Here is an 18,699-nt window from a genome sequence, read left to right on the forward strand (position 1 = left end):
TGGAAACAACCCATCGTATCTAGATCCACATAGGATGGTAAGCCTAGATAAGTATTCGATAGTGCCTCGGTCATTATATTCAAACTACTGTAAATTTGTTCCTTCATCTCAGCTCTAGTATTAGGACTAAATAAAATACTTGACTTGTCCACACTAACCTTTTGTCCTAAAGCGGCACAATATGACAGCATGAATTTCTTTCAGATACTCGGCATTCTCGGTATTGGCCTTCATCAGGATTAGTGAATCATCTGCAAACAACAGATTAGTGATGGATGGTGCTTCCCAACACACCTTCACTCCCTCAAGCTTCCCTTCTTCCTCAACTTTATTCAGCAAAGCAGTCAAATCTTCAGTACATAACAGAAACAAATAAGGCGACAATGGATCGCCTTGTCGCAACCCTTGAGACGGTTTAAAACTTTTTGTTTCTTTTGATTAAGTGTGAAACAACTGCTATTTGACGCAACATGCATGAAAGAGGATTTGCCTTCACAACTCTTGTGCCCCACAAAACCAATAGCGAGCAGACCTGTGTTCTCGCCTGAAGCTTTTCCCACGCTCTGTATCTACTGGGCCAGCCCATTTTCATCTCGGCGTTGAGCGAGCGAGGCGACTTTTCGGGGTCGAGGTTTGGTCCATTTTTCAAAAATAATTAAAGTTATTTCTTTTGGTTTTCTTTGTTACTTCATCGGTATTATTCATTTTTCTATTTTTCTTCGTTTTTCACCTATTTTCTATGTTTCTTTGGTCTTTCTTGTTCTTTCTTTTTTGTTTTCTTTCTTTGTGTCTTTCTCGATTTTCACTGTTTTTCTTTCTTTATGTCTTTCTTCATTTTCTCCGTTCTTCTTTGTTTCTTTCTTGCTTTTCATGAGTTTTCTTTCTTTTTCGTTGTTTCTTTCTTGGTTTTCCATGTTTCCATTCTTTTGCATTGATTCATCTAGTTTTTTATTTTGTATTGTTTGAATTTTTTATTCAGTTTTTTTTTTGTTTTTCTCTGCTCCTCTGTTAATTTTTATTGGTTTCTTTTTTATTCAACACATGTCCACTTCTTTCAATAGACATTAAAAAACATATTTCATATACACAATTAACATTTTAAAATACATAATTAACATTTTGGAAATTTTGCATTATTTTATGTCTACTTTTTTCGTACACATTGTAATTTTTTTGTATATACTAATACATTTATTTAACACACATTTAACATTTCGAATACAAGATTGACATATTTTAATACATGGTCAACATATTTCTATACATGGTGAACATCTTTTAATGGCAGCAAACATTTTCACACAAACAATGTACATTTTTTGTATACGTCAGGAACATCATTATACGCATATTTGACATTTTGTAAATACAGAATCAACTTTATAAAAACATTTGTTTTTTATATCTACATTTATTTAATGTATGTTGTAAAAATTTCTTTATACACCAGGAACATTTTTTAAATCCTGATCAACATTTTTCGTACATGTTCTTTTTTGTATATTATTTTGTTTCGTATGACTGAAAAATCTATACACATCTATCATTTAGAATGATTCTTTAACATTTTCAAATACTTGATTAAAATATTAAAATGCTTGATTTTTATATATATATGTTTAACTTTTTTCACACACATTGTATTTTTTTTTACATTTTTGCATACATGAGAAACATTTTTTCTGTACATATTTCACTTTTTTAAAATGCTTGGTTAAATATTTTCATATGCTTTCTCTAAAGATTTTTGTAATTTACATATTCATAATATTTGGAAGTATAAACAAACCCGAAAAAAGAAAACAGAAAAATGTGACAAAAAGAGGCAGTGGCCTATGGACTGTGGCCTTGCGCGCGCCTAGGCTTGCCCATCTTGCACTCGCCTTCAACGAGGCTGCCCTACGTCTCGCCAGAAGCGCAGCAAAGTCCTCGGGGAGCTCCTAGTCAGCGCCTTTGGCACCGGCTAAGGAAATCAGCGCTCACGCACGTCGCACGTCTTGGCTGGCCCAAAACAGGCCACCGCATGCTTGCCCCACTACGCTCACAAGGATCGTTGTCTGTCGCTAGTAAAACAACGATAGTTGTCCACCTTTTCCGCTATGTAGTTTAATTTCACAAATTCGTGCACTATAAAATGAATCACGAATTCGATATTTTCAAAAATCACAAAAAAAATAGTCAATTCAAAAATGTCTCGGATTTTGAAAAAGGTTCATGAACTCAAAAAAAATTCGATTTGAAAAGATTCATCAAATTTGGAAAATATTTTACCAAATTTTAAAAAAATAATTGAATATTAAAAAGGTTCATCCATTTTGAAAAAAATATCATCGATTGTGAAAAAAATTCATTAAATTTTAAAAAAATTCATCGATTTTGGAAAAAGTTTATGGATTTTGAAAAAAAACTTCATCCATTTGAAAAAGTTCCTCAAATTGAATAAAAAATCACTAATTTTAAGAAACAAATCATCATTTTGAAGAGAAAGTTCATGAATTTGAAAAAACAACGTCGAACCAGGAAGAAGAAAAAGGAAAAAAATACAGAAAAATGAAAAACTGAAAAGGGGAAAAAGGGAAAAAGGAAAAAATGAGAGAAGAAAGAAGAAAGAAAAGAAAGGAGGTTAGTTATCTGTTCAAGCCCAGCAGGTGATTACTGGCGTGTACCTCAATGCTAGAGGTTAATTATCAGTTCAGGCAATGTGGCGTGGTGGTTACTGGCGTGTACCTCAATGCTAGAGGTCGCTGGTTGGACTCATAATGGGCGCGCAGTTTTTTGCATTTCAAGAAAACCAAGAGAGAGAGAGAGAGAGAGAGAGACATATGGACCGGCCCAGCGGGAGGTGGTGTGTGCGTCCGTCTGCAAAGTGTATATTAACTGGAGCTGAAGAGCCAAACAGGAAGCCCCAAAGTCCGGAATTTCCTATTTGCCGCTCTTTGCGGCAAGTAGTCGACCGGACGCACAGGCAGATTGACGAGCGCGTTAGGATGGGCCGGCCCGTTCAAACGTTAAAGTGAATCCGGTTTTGTGAATCTTCTAGGTAGTTGCCAGCCAGTTTTTCTGGTTTTGGGAACCTTCTAGAAGATTCCTAAACCGGTTTTTCTATTTCCCCCTTTACCCCTTTTTGTTTCTTTTCTTTTACTGTTTCTTTTTCTTTTTCGTTTTAATGTTCGTTTTTTCTGTTTTCTTTTTTATGTTTCTTTTTTTTCCTGTTTTCTCTTTCTTTTTCATTTTTTCGTTTTTTGTTTTTCTCTTTTCAAAGTTATATTATTATTTTTTCAATTTTTTTGTGTTTCTCACAATTGTTCAAAACTTCACAAAATGTTCTCATCTTTCGAATTTTGTTCATGCTTTCAAAAAACTGTTCAAAACTTCACAAAATGTTCTCATTTTCAAATTTTGTTCATCCTTTCAAAAAAATTGTTCAAAACTTCACAAAATGTTCTTATTTTCAATTTTTGTTCCTGACTTGAAAATCAAAAAATTATTCAAAGTTAAAAAATGTTCTCATCTTCAAATTTTGTTTCTCTTTTCTTTTTTTAGTTTCTTTTTCTTTTTTATGTTTTTTTCACAATTTCACAACTTTGCAAAATTTGTTCGCAAATTAAGAAAAATGTTCATTTTTTCATTTTTTCGTGAGTTTCAGTAAATGTTCCTTTTCAAATTTTGTTTGCATTTTTTCAGAAAATGTTCGTGTTTGAAATTTTTGTTCGTGAGTTTCGTAAAATGTTCCCATTTCAAAAATTTGTTCACATATTTCAAATTTTGTTCGGGAGTTTTAAAGAATGTTCACATATTTCATATGAACTTAACTTTTTCTCTCAAACATAACATTCGCTTACAAAATTTTGTTCTCTAAATTCAAAAAATGTTTGGGATTTTAAAAAGTGTTTATTTTATCAAAACTTTGTTCAAGTTTTTTAGTTGTTCTTCTAGCTGCAAACGCGAACATTTTTTGAATTTTTAAATTTTTTGAACATATCCAATGTTTAAGGTTTCTCGGTGGGGGTGTTAGATATGTAGTAGATGATCTTTTAAAGTACCCGCGTTACATATGACCGAAGGAGGTAGCTAGCTTGCCTGGTTAGTGACAAGAGTATACTAGCTCCAGATGCAGGGATCGATCCCCCGCTCCGCGTTATAATTTTAGGTGATCATTTTGCTGTTTCATCGCGACGATGGGCCGGCCCATTCGGGGGGCTGTACCTGTGCGGCGCATGCGAATTGGACGCAAAGAGCGGCGCATAGGAGGTCCCCCAAAGTCCTCCTAATCAGCGCCCGCTAGCAAACCTGGCCCTCGCAGGCATGCCAGCGAGCCAACTTGGCACTAGCGGCCCGCTCGCTCGTTTTGCCAAGTACTTCATTCGTTCTATAATGTAAAATGTTTTTTGACACTACACTAGTGTCAAAATACGTCTTACATTATGAAAAGGAGGGAGTAGTTTTTTTTCTGATATTGGTGTGGTAGGAAAAAATGTCATGTTCTTTAAGATACTGTTGAAAAAAATTGTAAACTCAAAAAGGATTACCTTGTCAAATTCATACAAAATAAAAAAAATGAAAACAAAATTCCATGAAAAAAATGAAACATCTATTTGCAAAAAAAAATTGTTAATTTGAAAACAGTTCAGCAATTTTAAAAAACAATGTTAGATTTGCAAAAGAGAGGTTGACAAAACATAAAAAGGTAAAAAAATCTGAAAAGGGTTCGTGCAAATTTGAAGAGAAGGTTCGCAAATTTGAAAAAAGTTTCATGCATTTAACAAGAAAAATAGAAAATAATGCGGAAAACAAACAAAACCGGTTAGATACCTAAAACAAAACAAAAAACAGATGGGAAACTTCCCAAAACCGAGACCTACTCCTCCCACTACAACCTAAGATGGGCTGGCCCGTTTTTGAATGCCTTCAGGCACCAATTAACGAAAGGCACGTTAACAGACGCAGAAGGTCTTGAATAGGATTTGGGAGGCATATGTTATTTGGGCCTGATTTTCCATTCTCTGGTGGGCATGGCTCTCGGGCCATTTTACGACAAGTTGATGTGATACTAGAATGATTTCTAGAGATCATATCGTTCACAAAAAACTCCCACTATATTGTACTCACATCCCTCGTTAATGGGAAATTCATAGAACCCCGTTAAGGTCTACCCGTATTTTCAGATATCACTAAAAATTCATATTCAAAAGGAATTTCAAATGATCTTTTCCTGACATGACTTAACCAATAAAATACACCATTGAATCCATATTCAAAAGCCAACTCAAAAAAAGAATTCGTATTCAAAAGAAATTTCTGATGACATATGTTTTGTGTAATAAGACTACTTGTGATCAAACTTCGGGGACAAACATACATGTGCGACTAGGATCATTAATAAACCACGCAAAATTATGAGCAACAACATGCAAAGGATTTCAGACATGGTAGAATAAACGAGACAAAATTGTATCTAGGAAAACACAGCTTCTCACTTAAACCAATAATAATGCCATTATTTCACGCAAAAATATTTTTTCTAACAATTTTTGAAACTCTGATCAATATTTAAGATTTTTGAGCATATTTTGAAAATTTTGAATTTATGACAGAAAAATAAAGGATGAAAAAAGGAAAAAAGAAAACCAAAAACCAAGGGAGAAAAAAATAGTTCAAGAACCCTCTAAAATGCTTCGTTTCAGCTGGCGGATCGTGCAAGGTCTGCCGCCTCCATGTGACACGTGTCTTTGCATATGTGTTCCTATCATTTTTTCGCAACATCATCCGTGTTGCAAAATTTTCTTCCGCAACAACACCCGTAATGTAAAAATGAGGGCGAAAAAACTACACCATCATATATGTTGGAAAAAAATTCTGCAACATGAGCTCTATTGCACGGGGCTCTGCAACACTGCCATTGTTGCAATGGTGTGGACGATGTTGGGCGCTGGATGGCGTCAGATTTAATGGTTGCCGAGGTGGTGAGTCTTTTGAAAAGATCAGCTGACCGACGCGTAGCACATCTCAAACATAAAACCCACTAAAACCAAAAAAGAGAAACAATTCCAAGAACCCTCTAGAAAGTTCTCAAAATCGATAAAAAAACCGGGCTATGACATGTTCCCAAAACCCGAATCAGCATGCAAAACTTTAAAACGTCAATGGGTCGGCCCAGCTCGGTTGCTCTGTTCGAAACATCAACTATTTGACACAACACAAGTCAAATAGGATTTGTCTGCGATAGTCTCGTGCCCTGCAAAACCTATATCTCGTGTCTCGCCTCAAGATTTTCCACCACTCTGTGGCTACTGGGGCAGCCCATTTTCTTCTCCGCGTCGAGCGAGCGAGGCGACTTCTCCTGGTCTAGGTTTGGTCTCTTATTTTCTTTTAGATTTTTCTTTATGTTTTGTTTGTTTCTTCATCGATTTTCTTTATATCCTTTGGGTTTTTCTTTGTTTTTTTATCGGTTTCCTTTGTTTGTTTCACAGTTTTTAATGGTTTTTCTCTTTATTTAATTTTCTTTGTGTCATTCTCGGTTTTCACTAGGTTTTTTCATTTCTTCATGTCAATCTTCATTTCTCTTCATTTCACTGGGTTGTCATCAGTTCCCTTTGTTTTTTGTTGTTTTTTACTGGTTTTATCTGTTTCCATTATTTTACATTGATTTTCTACGGGTTTTCAAAAAATGCAATTTTCTTTGTTTTCCTGTTTGTTTTTATTGGGTTTCTTTGTCGATTTTCATCAGTTTCTTTTTTGTTTAACACATGTCAACTTTTTCAGCACATATTCAATATTTTCCACACGCATTAGAACATATTTTATATAAACCTTTAACACTTTTAAATACATGATTAATATTTTTTGAAAACTTATAATTTTTATGTCTACTTTTTCCTTGCACATTGTTTTTTCTATGTATATAATATATTTTTAATATACGTTTAACATTTTAAATACAAGACTAACTTTTCTTAATAATATTCAACATTTTTAATACACGGTGAACATTTTTTAGTGGCAATAACTATTTTTTTACACACAATGTACATTTTTGGTATGCGTCAGGAACTTTTTATATGCATGTTTAACATTTTTAAATACAAAATCATATAAGTATGTTTTTTATGTATACGCATTATTTGGGCCTGATTTTCCATTCTCTAGTGGGCATGGCTCTCGAGCCGTTTCGTGAAAGTTGATGCGATAGAACCCCAATATCATGGCAAAGCACTATTGTCTTAAAAAAAACTAGGCAAAGCACTATTGTCTCAAAAAAAAACTGGGCAAAGCACTAGGCTCTAGAGATCATATCATTCACAAAAAAAACATCCCACTATATTGTACTCCCACGTTAAATGGAAATTCCATCAAAAAAGATAGAACCCCATTATGGTCTACCTGTATTTTTAGATCTTCAACTTGACCAATTAAATACAATAGTGAATTCATACAATTTTGCTAAAACATGTCTACATGTGCCCTAAGTATTGCAGATTGCACATCTAAGTCCTTTGTCATTGATAATCATGATTTGAAAATTATCGTGTCTGGCAAAGGTAAAAAAAATGAGGTGCGTTGCATGAAACTTTGCCGTGTCGTGTTACGCTTGCCAACAGACACATGAAAGTCTCCCCTATATGCCCTTCCTGTTCTAGGGGGCAGACGACACAAAGCACGTGTTATTTCTTTGTCGTAAAGCAGAGGAGGTTTGAAAAAAATTAGGAATATACGAGATGATTAACATGGCTTGTGCTATTGACCGTGCGGGAGAGGTTGTCCTTGAATTCTTACTCCTTATACCAGACCAGCACTTATTTATATTAGGCCTCAAGAATGTACGTGAAATGATAGCTATTACTGCCTAGTACTTATGGTGGAATAGATGTATTCTGGTTCATGAACGAAAATTACAAGATGCACACCAAACTCCCCTATGCAACTAAGAAAAGAGGGGGTTGAAGTAGACCGCCTGTGAGTTTTGTTAAACTGAATGTGGATGCGTCTTTGATCATGATCTGCTAAGGGGAACGGCTGGCGTTGTATAGATGACAAAGAAAAATTCACTGTTGGCGGAAATTGGAAGATTGAATAGTGTGCTGATGCTATGGCAGGAGAAGCTCCAGCCCTTAGATTTAGATTATCTCTTGCACAAAAGGTGGTTAGATTATCTCTTGCACAAAAGGTGAGATGCAATCGGCTTGTTAATACTCTGATAATATGAAAGTAATCAATACCATGTAGAATGAAGGTTGGTTTGCGGAAACGGCAATGACAGTGTTTAATGATTGCTATTTTTTGTCTTGTGATTTTTCGCTTACTAGATTTGAACATCGTAATAGGGAAGCGAACGTGGTTGCTCATAAAATTGCTAGGCTAGCAAAAATTTCCGCAACAAATTCTTGGATTATTGTAACACTTTTAACAGACAATGTAACCGTTATTTTCAATTAATAAAGTTGTTTCTATTTGTCAACAAAAAGTCCTACATCATTGATTTTGTGAAGATTCATGCAGGCGTTTTCTGTTGTCTTTTTCTTTTTTCTTTTTAGCTTGATAGTTTGATTTTGTCACTTAGATATGCAAGAACTTTTAAATTTGATTTTGTCACTTAGATATGCAAGAACTAGAACACATCCAGATGTGCCCTAGACAGATCCAAATTCATATTCAAAAGAAATTCTAATGGTCTTCTTTGTTTTTGATGACATAAGAAATCCACCATTGAATTCAATTCAAAAGAAATTTCTGATGACATGTTTTGTGACATAAGCCTACTTGTACACCCCTCAAAAGAAAACTTCAGGGACAAACAATCATGTACGACCAGGATCATTAACAAAACACGCACAAATATGAGCAACAGCTTGCGAAGGATTTCAGACATGGCAGAACAAACGAGACAAAACTGTATCTGGAAAAGCACACCTCCTCACTCAAACCAATAATAATGCCATTATTTCTGGGCAAAAGCAAACGCCGCCTCTCCCAACCCTCACAAGGCTCAAAACATAACCATAATAACAAATCCTCCGCCTAAGAGACAGCATGTAAGATAATAGAAGGGAAACAGGATAGTTGATAGAGTTCCCGTTGGTGCCGCTGCTCCGACTCAGGCTCAGGCCAGCCGCTAGCCGTGCTGGACACACTAGTACCGGTAGGCCGCAGGCTTGTAAGGACCCTCAACTGGGATGCTAATGTAGTCAGACTGGGACTTGGTGAGCTTGGTCAGCCTGGCGCCGAGCTTGCCCAAGTGGAGGGCCGCGACCTTCTCGTCGAGGTGCTTGGGGAGAACGTACACCTTCTTCTCGTACTTGCCGGTGGCCTTCTCGTTCCACAACTCAAGCTGAGCAATAACCTGCAACAGGCGAAAAATTGGGTGTCGGCTCACGGTTGTACAAGTTATTAACTGATTGGTTGACAGGAGACTGCGCATTGATCATACCTGGTTAGTGAATGAGCAGGACATGACAAAGCTGGGGTGGCCAGTGGCACATCCAAGGTTCATCAGACGACCCTCAGCAAGAACAATGATGCCGGTCTTGGTCTCGGGGAAGACCCAGCGGTCAGTCTGGGGCTTGATGGTGATGCGCTTGACACCAGGGTAGGTCTCAAGGCCGTTCATGTCAATCTCGTTGTCAAAGTGACCAATGTTGCAGACAATGGCGTTGTTCTTCATCTTTCTCATGTGGTCAACCATGATGATGTCCTTGTTTCCGGTGGTGGTCACAAAGATATCAGCCTCAGAGACAACATCCTCCAAGGTGAGGATCTGGATGCCCTCCATCAGGGCCTGAAGGGCACAGATGGGGTCAATCTCTGTCACGATCACACGGGCACCAGCCTGCTTAAGTGCGGCGGCACAGCCCTTGCCAACATCACCATAACCGCAGACCACGGCAACCTTGCCGGCGATCATAACATCAGTGGCCCTCATAAGACCATCAGGGAGCGAGTGACGGCAACCGTAAAGGTTGTCGAACTGTTCAGGAGAAACATATATTAGTGTTTTATTACAACATAGATTAGTAGTAATTGTTAGCAAGGTGAAAATGTCATTGAATTCTACCTTTAGATTAAAACAGAACAAGAGTACATTTAAAAAAAACTACACAGGGCAAATCACATAGTAATTCAGTGCATTGCACAGTAGTGTTTCATGCTCAAATGAGTGCAGTGAAATAATAATATTTGGTAGGCAGGTTACTCTATAATTAGACCCTCCCTGGCCGTCAGATCCAGAAAACAATGCGACTAATGTTATCATTAGTTAGTTAGTCAACAACCAGCCTGACAAACACTAAGCCCAAAGACAAAGATACAGATCCAGGTCTAGTACTCCACCGCTGCTTCGCCATGAAGCAGCATCTAAACTAGGCAACAACGAGATCTAAATATTAAAATATCAGATCTACAACATAAACATGTAAACTACAACAAGTCAACAATACTACTACGCTCAAACAAGTAGAAACGCGCTGGCACGGAGCATCAGATCTGAAATGGAAAATGGGAACCAGGGAAGCAAGTATACCTTGCTCTTGGTGACGGAGTCGTTGACGTTGATGGCGGGGAAGAGGAGGGTGCCGGACTCCTGCATCTGGTAGAGCCTCTTGACGCCGGTGGTGGTCTCCTCGGAGACACCGACGAGCCTCTCCTTCATCTTGCGGTACTTGTGGGCGTCGGTCTTGAGCCCGTCGCGGATGATGGTGAGGACGATCTTGAACTCGGGGTTGTCGGTGGACTCCGGGTCGGGGACCTTGCCGGACTTCTCGAACTCCTCCTCGGCCTTGACGCCCTCGTGGATGAGTAGCGTGGCGTCACCGCCGTCATCGACGATGAGGTCGGGGCCGCCGCCGGCGCCCCAGTCGAGGCAGCGCTCGGTGCACCACCAGTACTCCTCGAGGGTCTCGCCCTTCCAGGCGAAGACGGCGGCCGAGTCGCGGGCGATGGCGGCGGCGGCGTGGTCCTGGGTGGAGAAGATGTTGCAGGAGCACCAGCGGACCTCGGCGCCGAGCGCGGTAAGGGTCTCGATGAGGACGGCGGTCTGGATGGTCATGTGGAGGGAGCCGGAGATGCGGGCGCCCTTGAAGGGCTGCGAGGGCCCGAACTCGGTGCGGCAGGCCATGAGGCCGGGCATCTCGACCTCGGCGAGGTCGAGCTCGAGGCGGCCGAAGTCGGCCTGGGAGAGGTCCTTGACCTTGTACTCCCGGCCCGACGAGGTCTTCTCCACGGAGAGCGCCATGGAGAAGGTTGGTGGATTGGATCTGGCAGCGGAGGGAGGAGGAAGAAGAGGAGTGATGGGAGGAGGCGGCGATGGTAGAGGGTGGGGGTGAGGAGGGTTTTATGGGGAACGGGTCCGGTGGAAATGGACCAGCTGCATTCTACAATTCCGCATTTGTTTCAATCCAGACCGTTCGATTTCGAATCGACGGTCGGAGGCGCGCCTCACCAAACCACCACGAGATTTGTCAAGGAAAACCCTACCGGCTGAGATATTTTTTGCAAAATTCACCCTGTGGTCTGTTCGGTTTTATCTCCAGGGCAAGCCAGATATCATTATATTTGAAAAAAAAACATGGGCTCAAATTATACAACAGTCGTTACAAGGAAGTCCCTGAAAAAATGAAAATGCAATATAGCTCTCAAAAATCCTTCATCATCTCCATCCTGCACATGTCGATGTCGCCGATGGAGTTCCGCCACGCACGTAGCCGAGAAGTCACGGAATTTTGTCGACAAGCGACAACAACATGGATCCACAGGCTGCTGGAGAAGTTGATGTTGGGTCAAACGACGCATCCATGTAACCCTTGTTGTCTCGGCCACCATGGAAGGGAGCAAAGGACGACGATCACCCTTGACCTGGGAGTTGAAGCTCCTTCAAAATCCCCACTGCATCCTTGACCTCGTTGCGTCTAAGACTAAAAGTTTAAAACGGGCGACCCTGATCCAAGATCCAGCCCGAGCACACACGGTTTCAAAGATCCATTGTTGATGACGAAGGAAATCACATCATCAGTGGAGGATTTGGAGCGCACTTATTCATTGTCGTCGGGTTTTTTTTCTGACAGATTGACTATAAGGGAGATCCATACAGTGTAATTGGCATAACAAACCCCAATAGCAAGTACCATGCCATGAACCTTGGTTGGTGAGAAGGCATCAACCCCTCTTCATCACTAGGTTATGCCTTCGTTGTCACCACTTTTACTTAGGTTACACCATCAGCCATCTGAGGCCCTGACAGTTAAGACCTAGACCTATAGTAGACACGGTCCGAGCGCGAGGCGATGACACACAATTTTCCACAAATCAATGTTGAAGAAACCTTTCCCCCTATCCCCCATCTCATTACGATGACGAACCAAATTGGAAGCAATAAACATGAACAAAAGTTGTTCATTTTATCCCATCTTGGTTTGGGTTTGAACACTTAGATGATGAAAATACAACAACTAAACACAATGCTTATGTATTTTGGTAACTAGGCTCGACACGACTTTCCACTCTAGACTTCACAAGACATCTTAGCTCAAACCATGAAGTAAGACATCAAGTTGTAGTGCAATATGCAACAACACACCAGCAAAAGACATATGAAAGGGAACCCCAACAATTGTAACAAAGGTGCCTTATGCAAGTAGACACAAAATGGTTCACATAAAGGCCTTGGCCAGATCTGGGTGCAAAGGTGCACACGCGCGGCAACCTTGATGGCGCATATGGTTGCGAATCTAGATCAGGTGGCGGTGGGACGCATCAAGGTGATTCATGCGATGCTCAACTGTGCTGAAACCATACCTAAGAGCGTTGACCAAGAAAAAATCATTGTTGAAACAATGTCGTTGTTTCCATGTTGACCATGGTTGAGGCTCTGCGAAATAGCTAGAAGTTTTCTATTTTAAGATTTACATAATGTAACCTTTTTTTACATGGTTTAATATCGATATTTATATGGAGAAGAAATTGCATGCATGATTAAACATGCTACACTTGATTGTGATGGTGTATACAAGGAAAGACTACTACCATCGATAGAAAGAAACCCTATTCGCTGCCTGACCAACTGCCCATCCCACTTTGCCAATGGTCGTTGCTCCGGCTCCACAAGGCGGGGAGAGGGTGTTGTTATCTTTTGTCCACTACACAACAAGAACTTTTTGTTAGAATTTGTCCTTATAGCGATGGTTACTCTGATGGTAATAGTGACACGGTTTCTAATAAAATTTCTCTCGCTCTTATCTTATCTGAGCGACACTTTGTGTAACGTTGCCAAGGAGCTTCGAAAATTCTGTCTACGTCATTCTTCACAGGCGGTGAGTTTGTTCTTTCTATTGTCTATGGATGGGCCTCCATGCGTAGCGTCCACAACAACATCACCTTCCTCAACAACCCGTTCTTCCGAGCATATGTGAGCAAGGCATGTGTCTTGGTTTAGTGATACCGACGCATCTGCCCGTGAAGATCGGGGTGGTGCCATATGCAATCCTTATTATGATGTGGTACGTTGTTGCATCAATTAAATTAGTTTCGATCCTCTACATTCCTTATAGGTGTTTCACTGACTGAATTTCTCGATGTTGTCCACGCGAACGACGAGTTTGGTTGGGGTTTCGGCACGGATATTTCAGCTCGCGGTTTTAGTTGTGATCTTCATTTTCTCTAGTGTCGATTTTGCGTTTGTGAGGTCAGTTATCTGCTTCTACCCAATACTCTCTTCGTCTAATATATTATACGGTTGTATTTCAAAAAGGATACTGATTGCGCATGCCTACGTAGGAGCAAAGAAATTTGCCCTGCCTACCACCACCTACCACAAATAACAGCTTATATTGATAATGATTGTGCATCATGGGAGGAGATGGGTGCCCTTCCACAATCTGGATCGGTAGGTGCACCCGCACATGTGGTTGGTGGGGAGAGATCTGAGCTTTTATTTTTCTTTCCGATCAGAGGGGGGAGAGATCTGAGCTTTTTGGTTGGCCGCAACACATTGACTGCAACAACCGCGAAGGGGACATCTACACCGCGCATCTCCACAGAAAATCCTGGTGTGCGATGGGTACCCGCCCCACCCCACCCCACCCCACCAGTCCACTCCTCCACACCAACCCCCGAAAAGCGCCACGTACTCCCTCCTCTTTCGGCAGTTCGCTAGTGTACCCATCATGCCAGCTAACGTAAATAGGGGGTGAGGGTAGCAACTCGGGTCGATCGTTGCCGGTGTGGTGTCGACATGCTTTCTACGCATGATCTCATCGGTCCGTGACAAATTGACGATGTTCGGCGTAATTTTGTGCTCGTGGACCGGAAAATTTTGGCCGGAACCCAGAGCAAATACCTCATCGGCCGGCGACCTTTCTTCCGATGCAAGTATCGAGGCTTTTTTCTGATGTTTTTTTTAACTGTTCTTTTTTCTGAAACATTCGAGCAGCAGGGTCCAAATCCCTACGTAAACAGGGCCCGAGGTTGTTGAAGACAACACCTTGTGCTCCATGGTGCCAAGTTGGGTCTTGGGTGGGTACACAAAGTTAAATATCCGAACGCAGCGTTCGCTTCGCTGCCTTTCCCCGTGCAAACGGAAAACAGTTCAGTACTAGCACTAGTATTATACTGGTGCGCACTACTGACCCAGGCCGTGTAAAGCTACTGGTCACGACGGTATCTTTAATTAACTAACCCAAGTCGTCCCGAGTAGGCTAGTGGAGTGCGTGATGGATCCATCGTGTGGTTGGTGGTTTGAATTAGTAGGCGACGATGTGTTTACGTGAGCTACTGGGGTAGCACGGCCAACATGTGGCTCTAGCGTGCGTGGTGGTTCTACGTTGCCATCAAGGAGCTCGACGAACATAGAAAAATGGGGAGGCAGGCCGGAGAAAATTAGTAGTGCTCCGTGGAAGTGGAATCTTGCCGGATGGTGACATTTTCACGTGCGATGACTTCATTTGGTCATTGCCACCAGCACCAGATGTTTGGTCGAGGTTGGCATCAACCAAGCGATCCTGACAGTGGATTTTTTCTACCACAACTTTTCAAACTTGTTTGTTTCTAAGCAACGAAAAATAGATTCATGACGATTAACTATGCTCTAAATATTTTTGGAAGAAGCGTGTTCTTTGTCAACCCTCTTGTACCAACCCTAGCTGCCGCCGCAGCCAAGCCGGTGGCAGGGTTCCTTTTTGTTGATCGTGGACGTGGTGGTCTCGATGACGGCTCCCTCTTTTGGGGTTTTGGGTGCTTATGTGATGCCATGAGGATGTAGTGGTACATCTCGATGGTCACATGTGAATGTTCTAGTTTCAATTGGCCGACCAGTTAGGTCAATGCCACTAACGCCAGCTCGTTGTCTCAATTTGGTGCTTGCCAGCATCGGTGGATGCAACTGTTTGGAGGTCATTACATAAGTGGTAACCTTCAACTATTTGTTGGCTAGGGCGACTACACATGTGTTAGCGTGCTATCGAAACTAGTCTCGCCATCCCTTTGGCGCAAATTGGCACTATCAGGGCGGAGATCCCAATAGCTTGACAAGGCAGCTAGTAGTGACCAACGGGTTGCTTTATGCGCCTTTGTCTCCTTTTCATCATGCGTCTATCTAGCTCGATGCATTTCTTCAGCTGTTGTGGATCTCCTCACAGGCATAACTTTCTTCGATAAAAATCCATTGTTCGTCTTGACAACTACAACGTTACCCTTCTGCATTTTTATCATTATTGTGTGGAGAGGCAGCCGACTCAATTTATCGTTGGTGATGGTGACGCGGATTAATCGAGGCAGCGGGTGACTGGAATTTTGTGTTTGTGTCAACAACCTCGTAATTAAGTGGATGTGCAAATGGCGGCATGGAGTTGTGGACTAGTCACTTCGGTTTGCTTTGGTGTGAAAATGTCGAGATCATCACCCACTATGCAGGATGAAAATTCGAAGTCTGGCATTGACTGGTTGCCCTGACGATGATTACGACATTATGACATTTTCTTCTTGAAGGCGCTATTCTAGAGAACTGGAACTTGGTTCCTAGGTGAAAAATTGTACTTTCTAATGCGGGCCTTTTTTTTGAGTTTTTCTTTCTTTTGATTGTAACCTTTAACCTTCGGTTTGTGACTTTCTACATCTCTTTTTTTTGCAAGGCATGTACATCTCTAGTTGATTTTGAAGCCAAAAGAAACTAATTATTCCAGTAACTAATAAGTAAATAAGAAAGTAATTCCACTGTGCTTTATAGTTATGTACGTCATTAAAATCATCTCAAACTATATAAGGATAAAACCATACGAAAATTAGGCCAACCACAAACTTGTATGCCCTGCTTAATATGAACCTCAACGTATAGTATACAGTCGCTTACAGCTTACTAGCTGACAATGTGTAACCCATCACCGCTTTAAAAACTTTGTAAATAAAACTTTATATGCCTTCATATCTTTTTGGCCTTTTGTATGGGATGATTCTTTCGATGAAGTTGTTTTCAGCAAAAGCAATATAACAAATAGAAGTGCACGCGACACCTCATGGACGATCGCGTTTGGGAGAAGCTGCCGACGCATTGCTCTCACTCTGGCAAAAGGCCATTGTTTGTTGCAACATCCATAGTAGGATGACCCTTGTGTAACAGAAGTTCATTGCGTGTAATGGCAGCCGACTCAACTCGCCATTATTCGTGGCGAGACGGATTCGACGCTCTAGTATGAATTAAGTATTTGTTTATCTGAAAATTAAGCAATTCGGCAATACCATACAATCCTCTCAAAATTATGTCAGCGATAAAAATCTCAACAAAAGTTAGGCCAACCACAAGTTTAACACATAAGGGTAATATGAACCTCAATGCATAAATGATGGCGAAATGGTTTACTAACAGACAATGTGTCACCCATCACCCCTTAAAAATCAGTGAAAATAAAACTTTATATATGCCTTCATGGCTCCATATCCTGTTGGACTTTTGCATGGAGATGATTCTCAAGATGGAAGTTGTTTTCAGCAAAAGAAACAGAGTGAGCTGTATGCGGCACCCCGCGGCCGATCGCGCTCGGGAAAAGCTGCCGACGCCTGCTACACTCCGTGCCGTGGGCTCCTGCAAAACTGACAAATGAATGAGCACCAACCACCTGGGTGAGTCGCTGTTTGCTTTCAAGCAGATGTCGGGAAAGCAGCCAACGCAACACTCTGTTTTCTAGGGCCCCGACGCGATTCTTCCTGTAGATCTTGCGGATGTCGATGCAAAGGGACTGCTCACTCCATTGCAGTAAAGGATAAATTATGAGTATCTTAAGATAGGATTTGGAACGATAGTCATTTCTGTAATATCTAGTTCATTCACTGCTCCCTCCGCTTCATAATTTTTGTCGTGGTTTCAGTTCAACTAAACCATGACAAGAATTATGAAACGGCGAGAGTACGACTGTTGTTGCCTTTGCTTAATCTTGATGCTTCACAACTTTGATATTCAATTGGTGTCAAGCATTGTGTGGCTCTAGTGATGTGGTTACACTTATGTATCTTAATACAATATTATCTTACAAACTCCAAATATAATATAGACACATACATTATACTCGGAGTTTGCAAGATAATATTATTGTATTAAGATAAGATATAAAATACTTGGCTACATTTGCTTTTTAACCATAAATGAATCGAGTAATTATTTGTCTATCTTGACAAATCAAAATATATGTTACATTGTGAGATAGAGAACAGTAGCAAATGCCTCAGTCGTTAGGTTGTAGCAATTCAAACAACGGTGACGCTAGTCTCTTAGGGAATATGATTATGTCCGATCATATGTTTATTTCATAGCTTTCAATACACATCAGCGGGAAAACACCACATCAAGTTTGTTAGTCGAAATCAGTCAAGTCGGATTTTACAGTAAAAATGGTCTCACATAGTACATTCTCAAATTTACATTGGAAACCCATATGAGTTGTATTTCAATTGGGTTTGTTAGTGGAATAATGTGAGATAAGGAATATATCTTTAACGGTTTTTTGTTATGAGCTTCTGAGATAACACTGCCTCTCATTACATCCAGTCTACGTAAATGGGTGCATTCTTGGTATGATTTTCCCTCAAAATAGGTTGTGGTATCAAGGGAAGTGATTTTCGTAGTCATTGTATCACTAAAGAAATGTTATGTAGTGTTCATAAAAATGCCTGTCCTAATAAGAAACGTTTTCGTAGCTTGTGAGAAAATACTTATTCATTAAGAAAAACAAGAAAATGCTATATTTCTTCGTGAAGAGAAGTCCCACGACACAAATAAACTGTTACTCCGAGAATGTTGCTCCAGAGTTGTAAATTAAGAAGAGGACCATCAAATCGAAAGTCCACTTCTGCTCTCGAGCTCAAATGAGCTCGGGATGAGCATTAAAATCCAAAAAATAAAAAAAATCAAAACATTTTGAATTTTTTTATGACAAGCTTTGACAATTTTTTTGTGTGGTTGATAAATTTCAACACGAAATGACATTCATGGAAGTCATGGCGAAAAAAACATCACTCCAAAATGCTTTGAAAATGGCATTTTCGAACATCGATTTTCTACCACGACTTCCACAAATGTCATTTCATGATAATTTTTTGGAAGCAGACAAAACATTGTCAAAGTTGGCCACACACGAAATTCGGATTTTTTTATTTTTTTAATCACTGTTTTCAATTTCACTATTCATTAGAGAGCATTTGAACTCGGGAGCAGATACTCCACATCCA

The 18,699-nt window shown here is 40.4% G+C and overlaps 1 protein-coding gene across 1 annotated transcript; it reads right to left on the reverse strand.

The window, feature by feature from the left end:
* Window positions 1–8,915: 8,915 nt before the first annotated feature.
* Window positions 8,916–11,310, reverse strand: LOC125540043 (adenosylhomocysteinase). The gene is made up of 3 exons (XM_048703615.1): window positions 10,514–11,310; window positions 9,425–9,961; window positions 8,916–9,337 (listed from the first exon to the last, which is right to left on the reverse strand). Exons 1-3 carry the CDS (start codon window positions 11,222–11,224, stop codon window positions 9,128–9,130), a joined length of 1,458 nt encoding a protein of 485 aa, XP_048559572.1. The 5' UTR covers window positions 11,225–11,310; the 3' UTR covers window positions 8,916–9,127.
* Window positions 11,311–18,699: the final 7,389 nt, after the last annotated feature.

This window comes from Triticum urartu, chromosome 2 (genome assembly GCF_003073215.2).
Source record: "Triticum urartu cultivar G1812 chromosome 2, Tu2.1, whole genome shotgun sequence".
NCBI lineage: Eukaryota > Viridiplantae > Streptophyta > Magnoliopsida > Poales > Poaceae > Triticum > Triticum urartu.

Bases quoted from the DNA above. Each gene is read 5' to 3' on its own strand.
- LOC125540043 (XM_048703615.1), bottom strand. From the start codon at position 11,224: ATGGCGCTCTCCGTGGAGAAGACCTCGTCGGGCCGGGAGTACAAGGTC. The intron at 9,962-10,513 runs GTATACTTGCTT...TCTCCTGAACAG, and splicing joins ACTCCGTCACCAAGAGCAAG to TTCGACAACCTTTACGGTTG. The intron at 9,338-9,424 runs GTATGATCAATG...CGCCTGTTGCAG, and splicing joins CCTGCTCATTCACTAACCAG to GTTATTGCTCAGCTTGAGTT.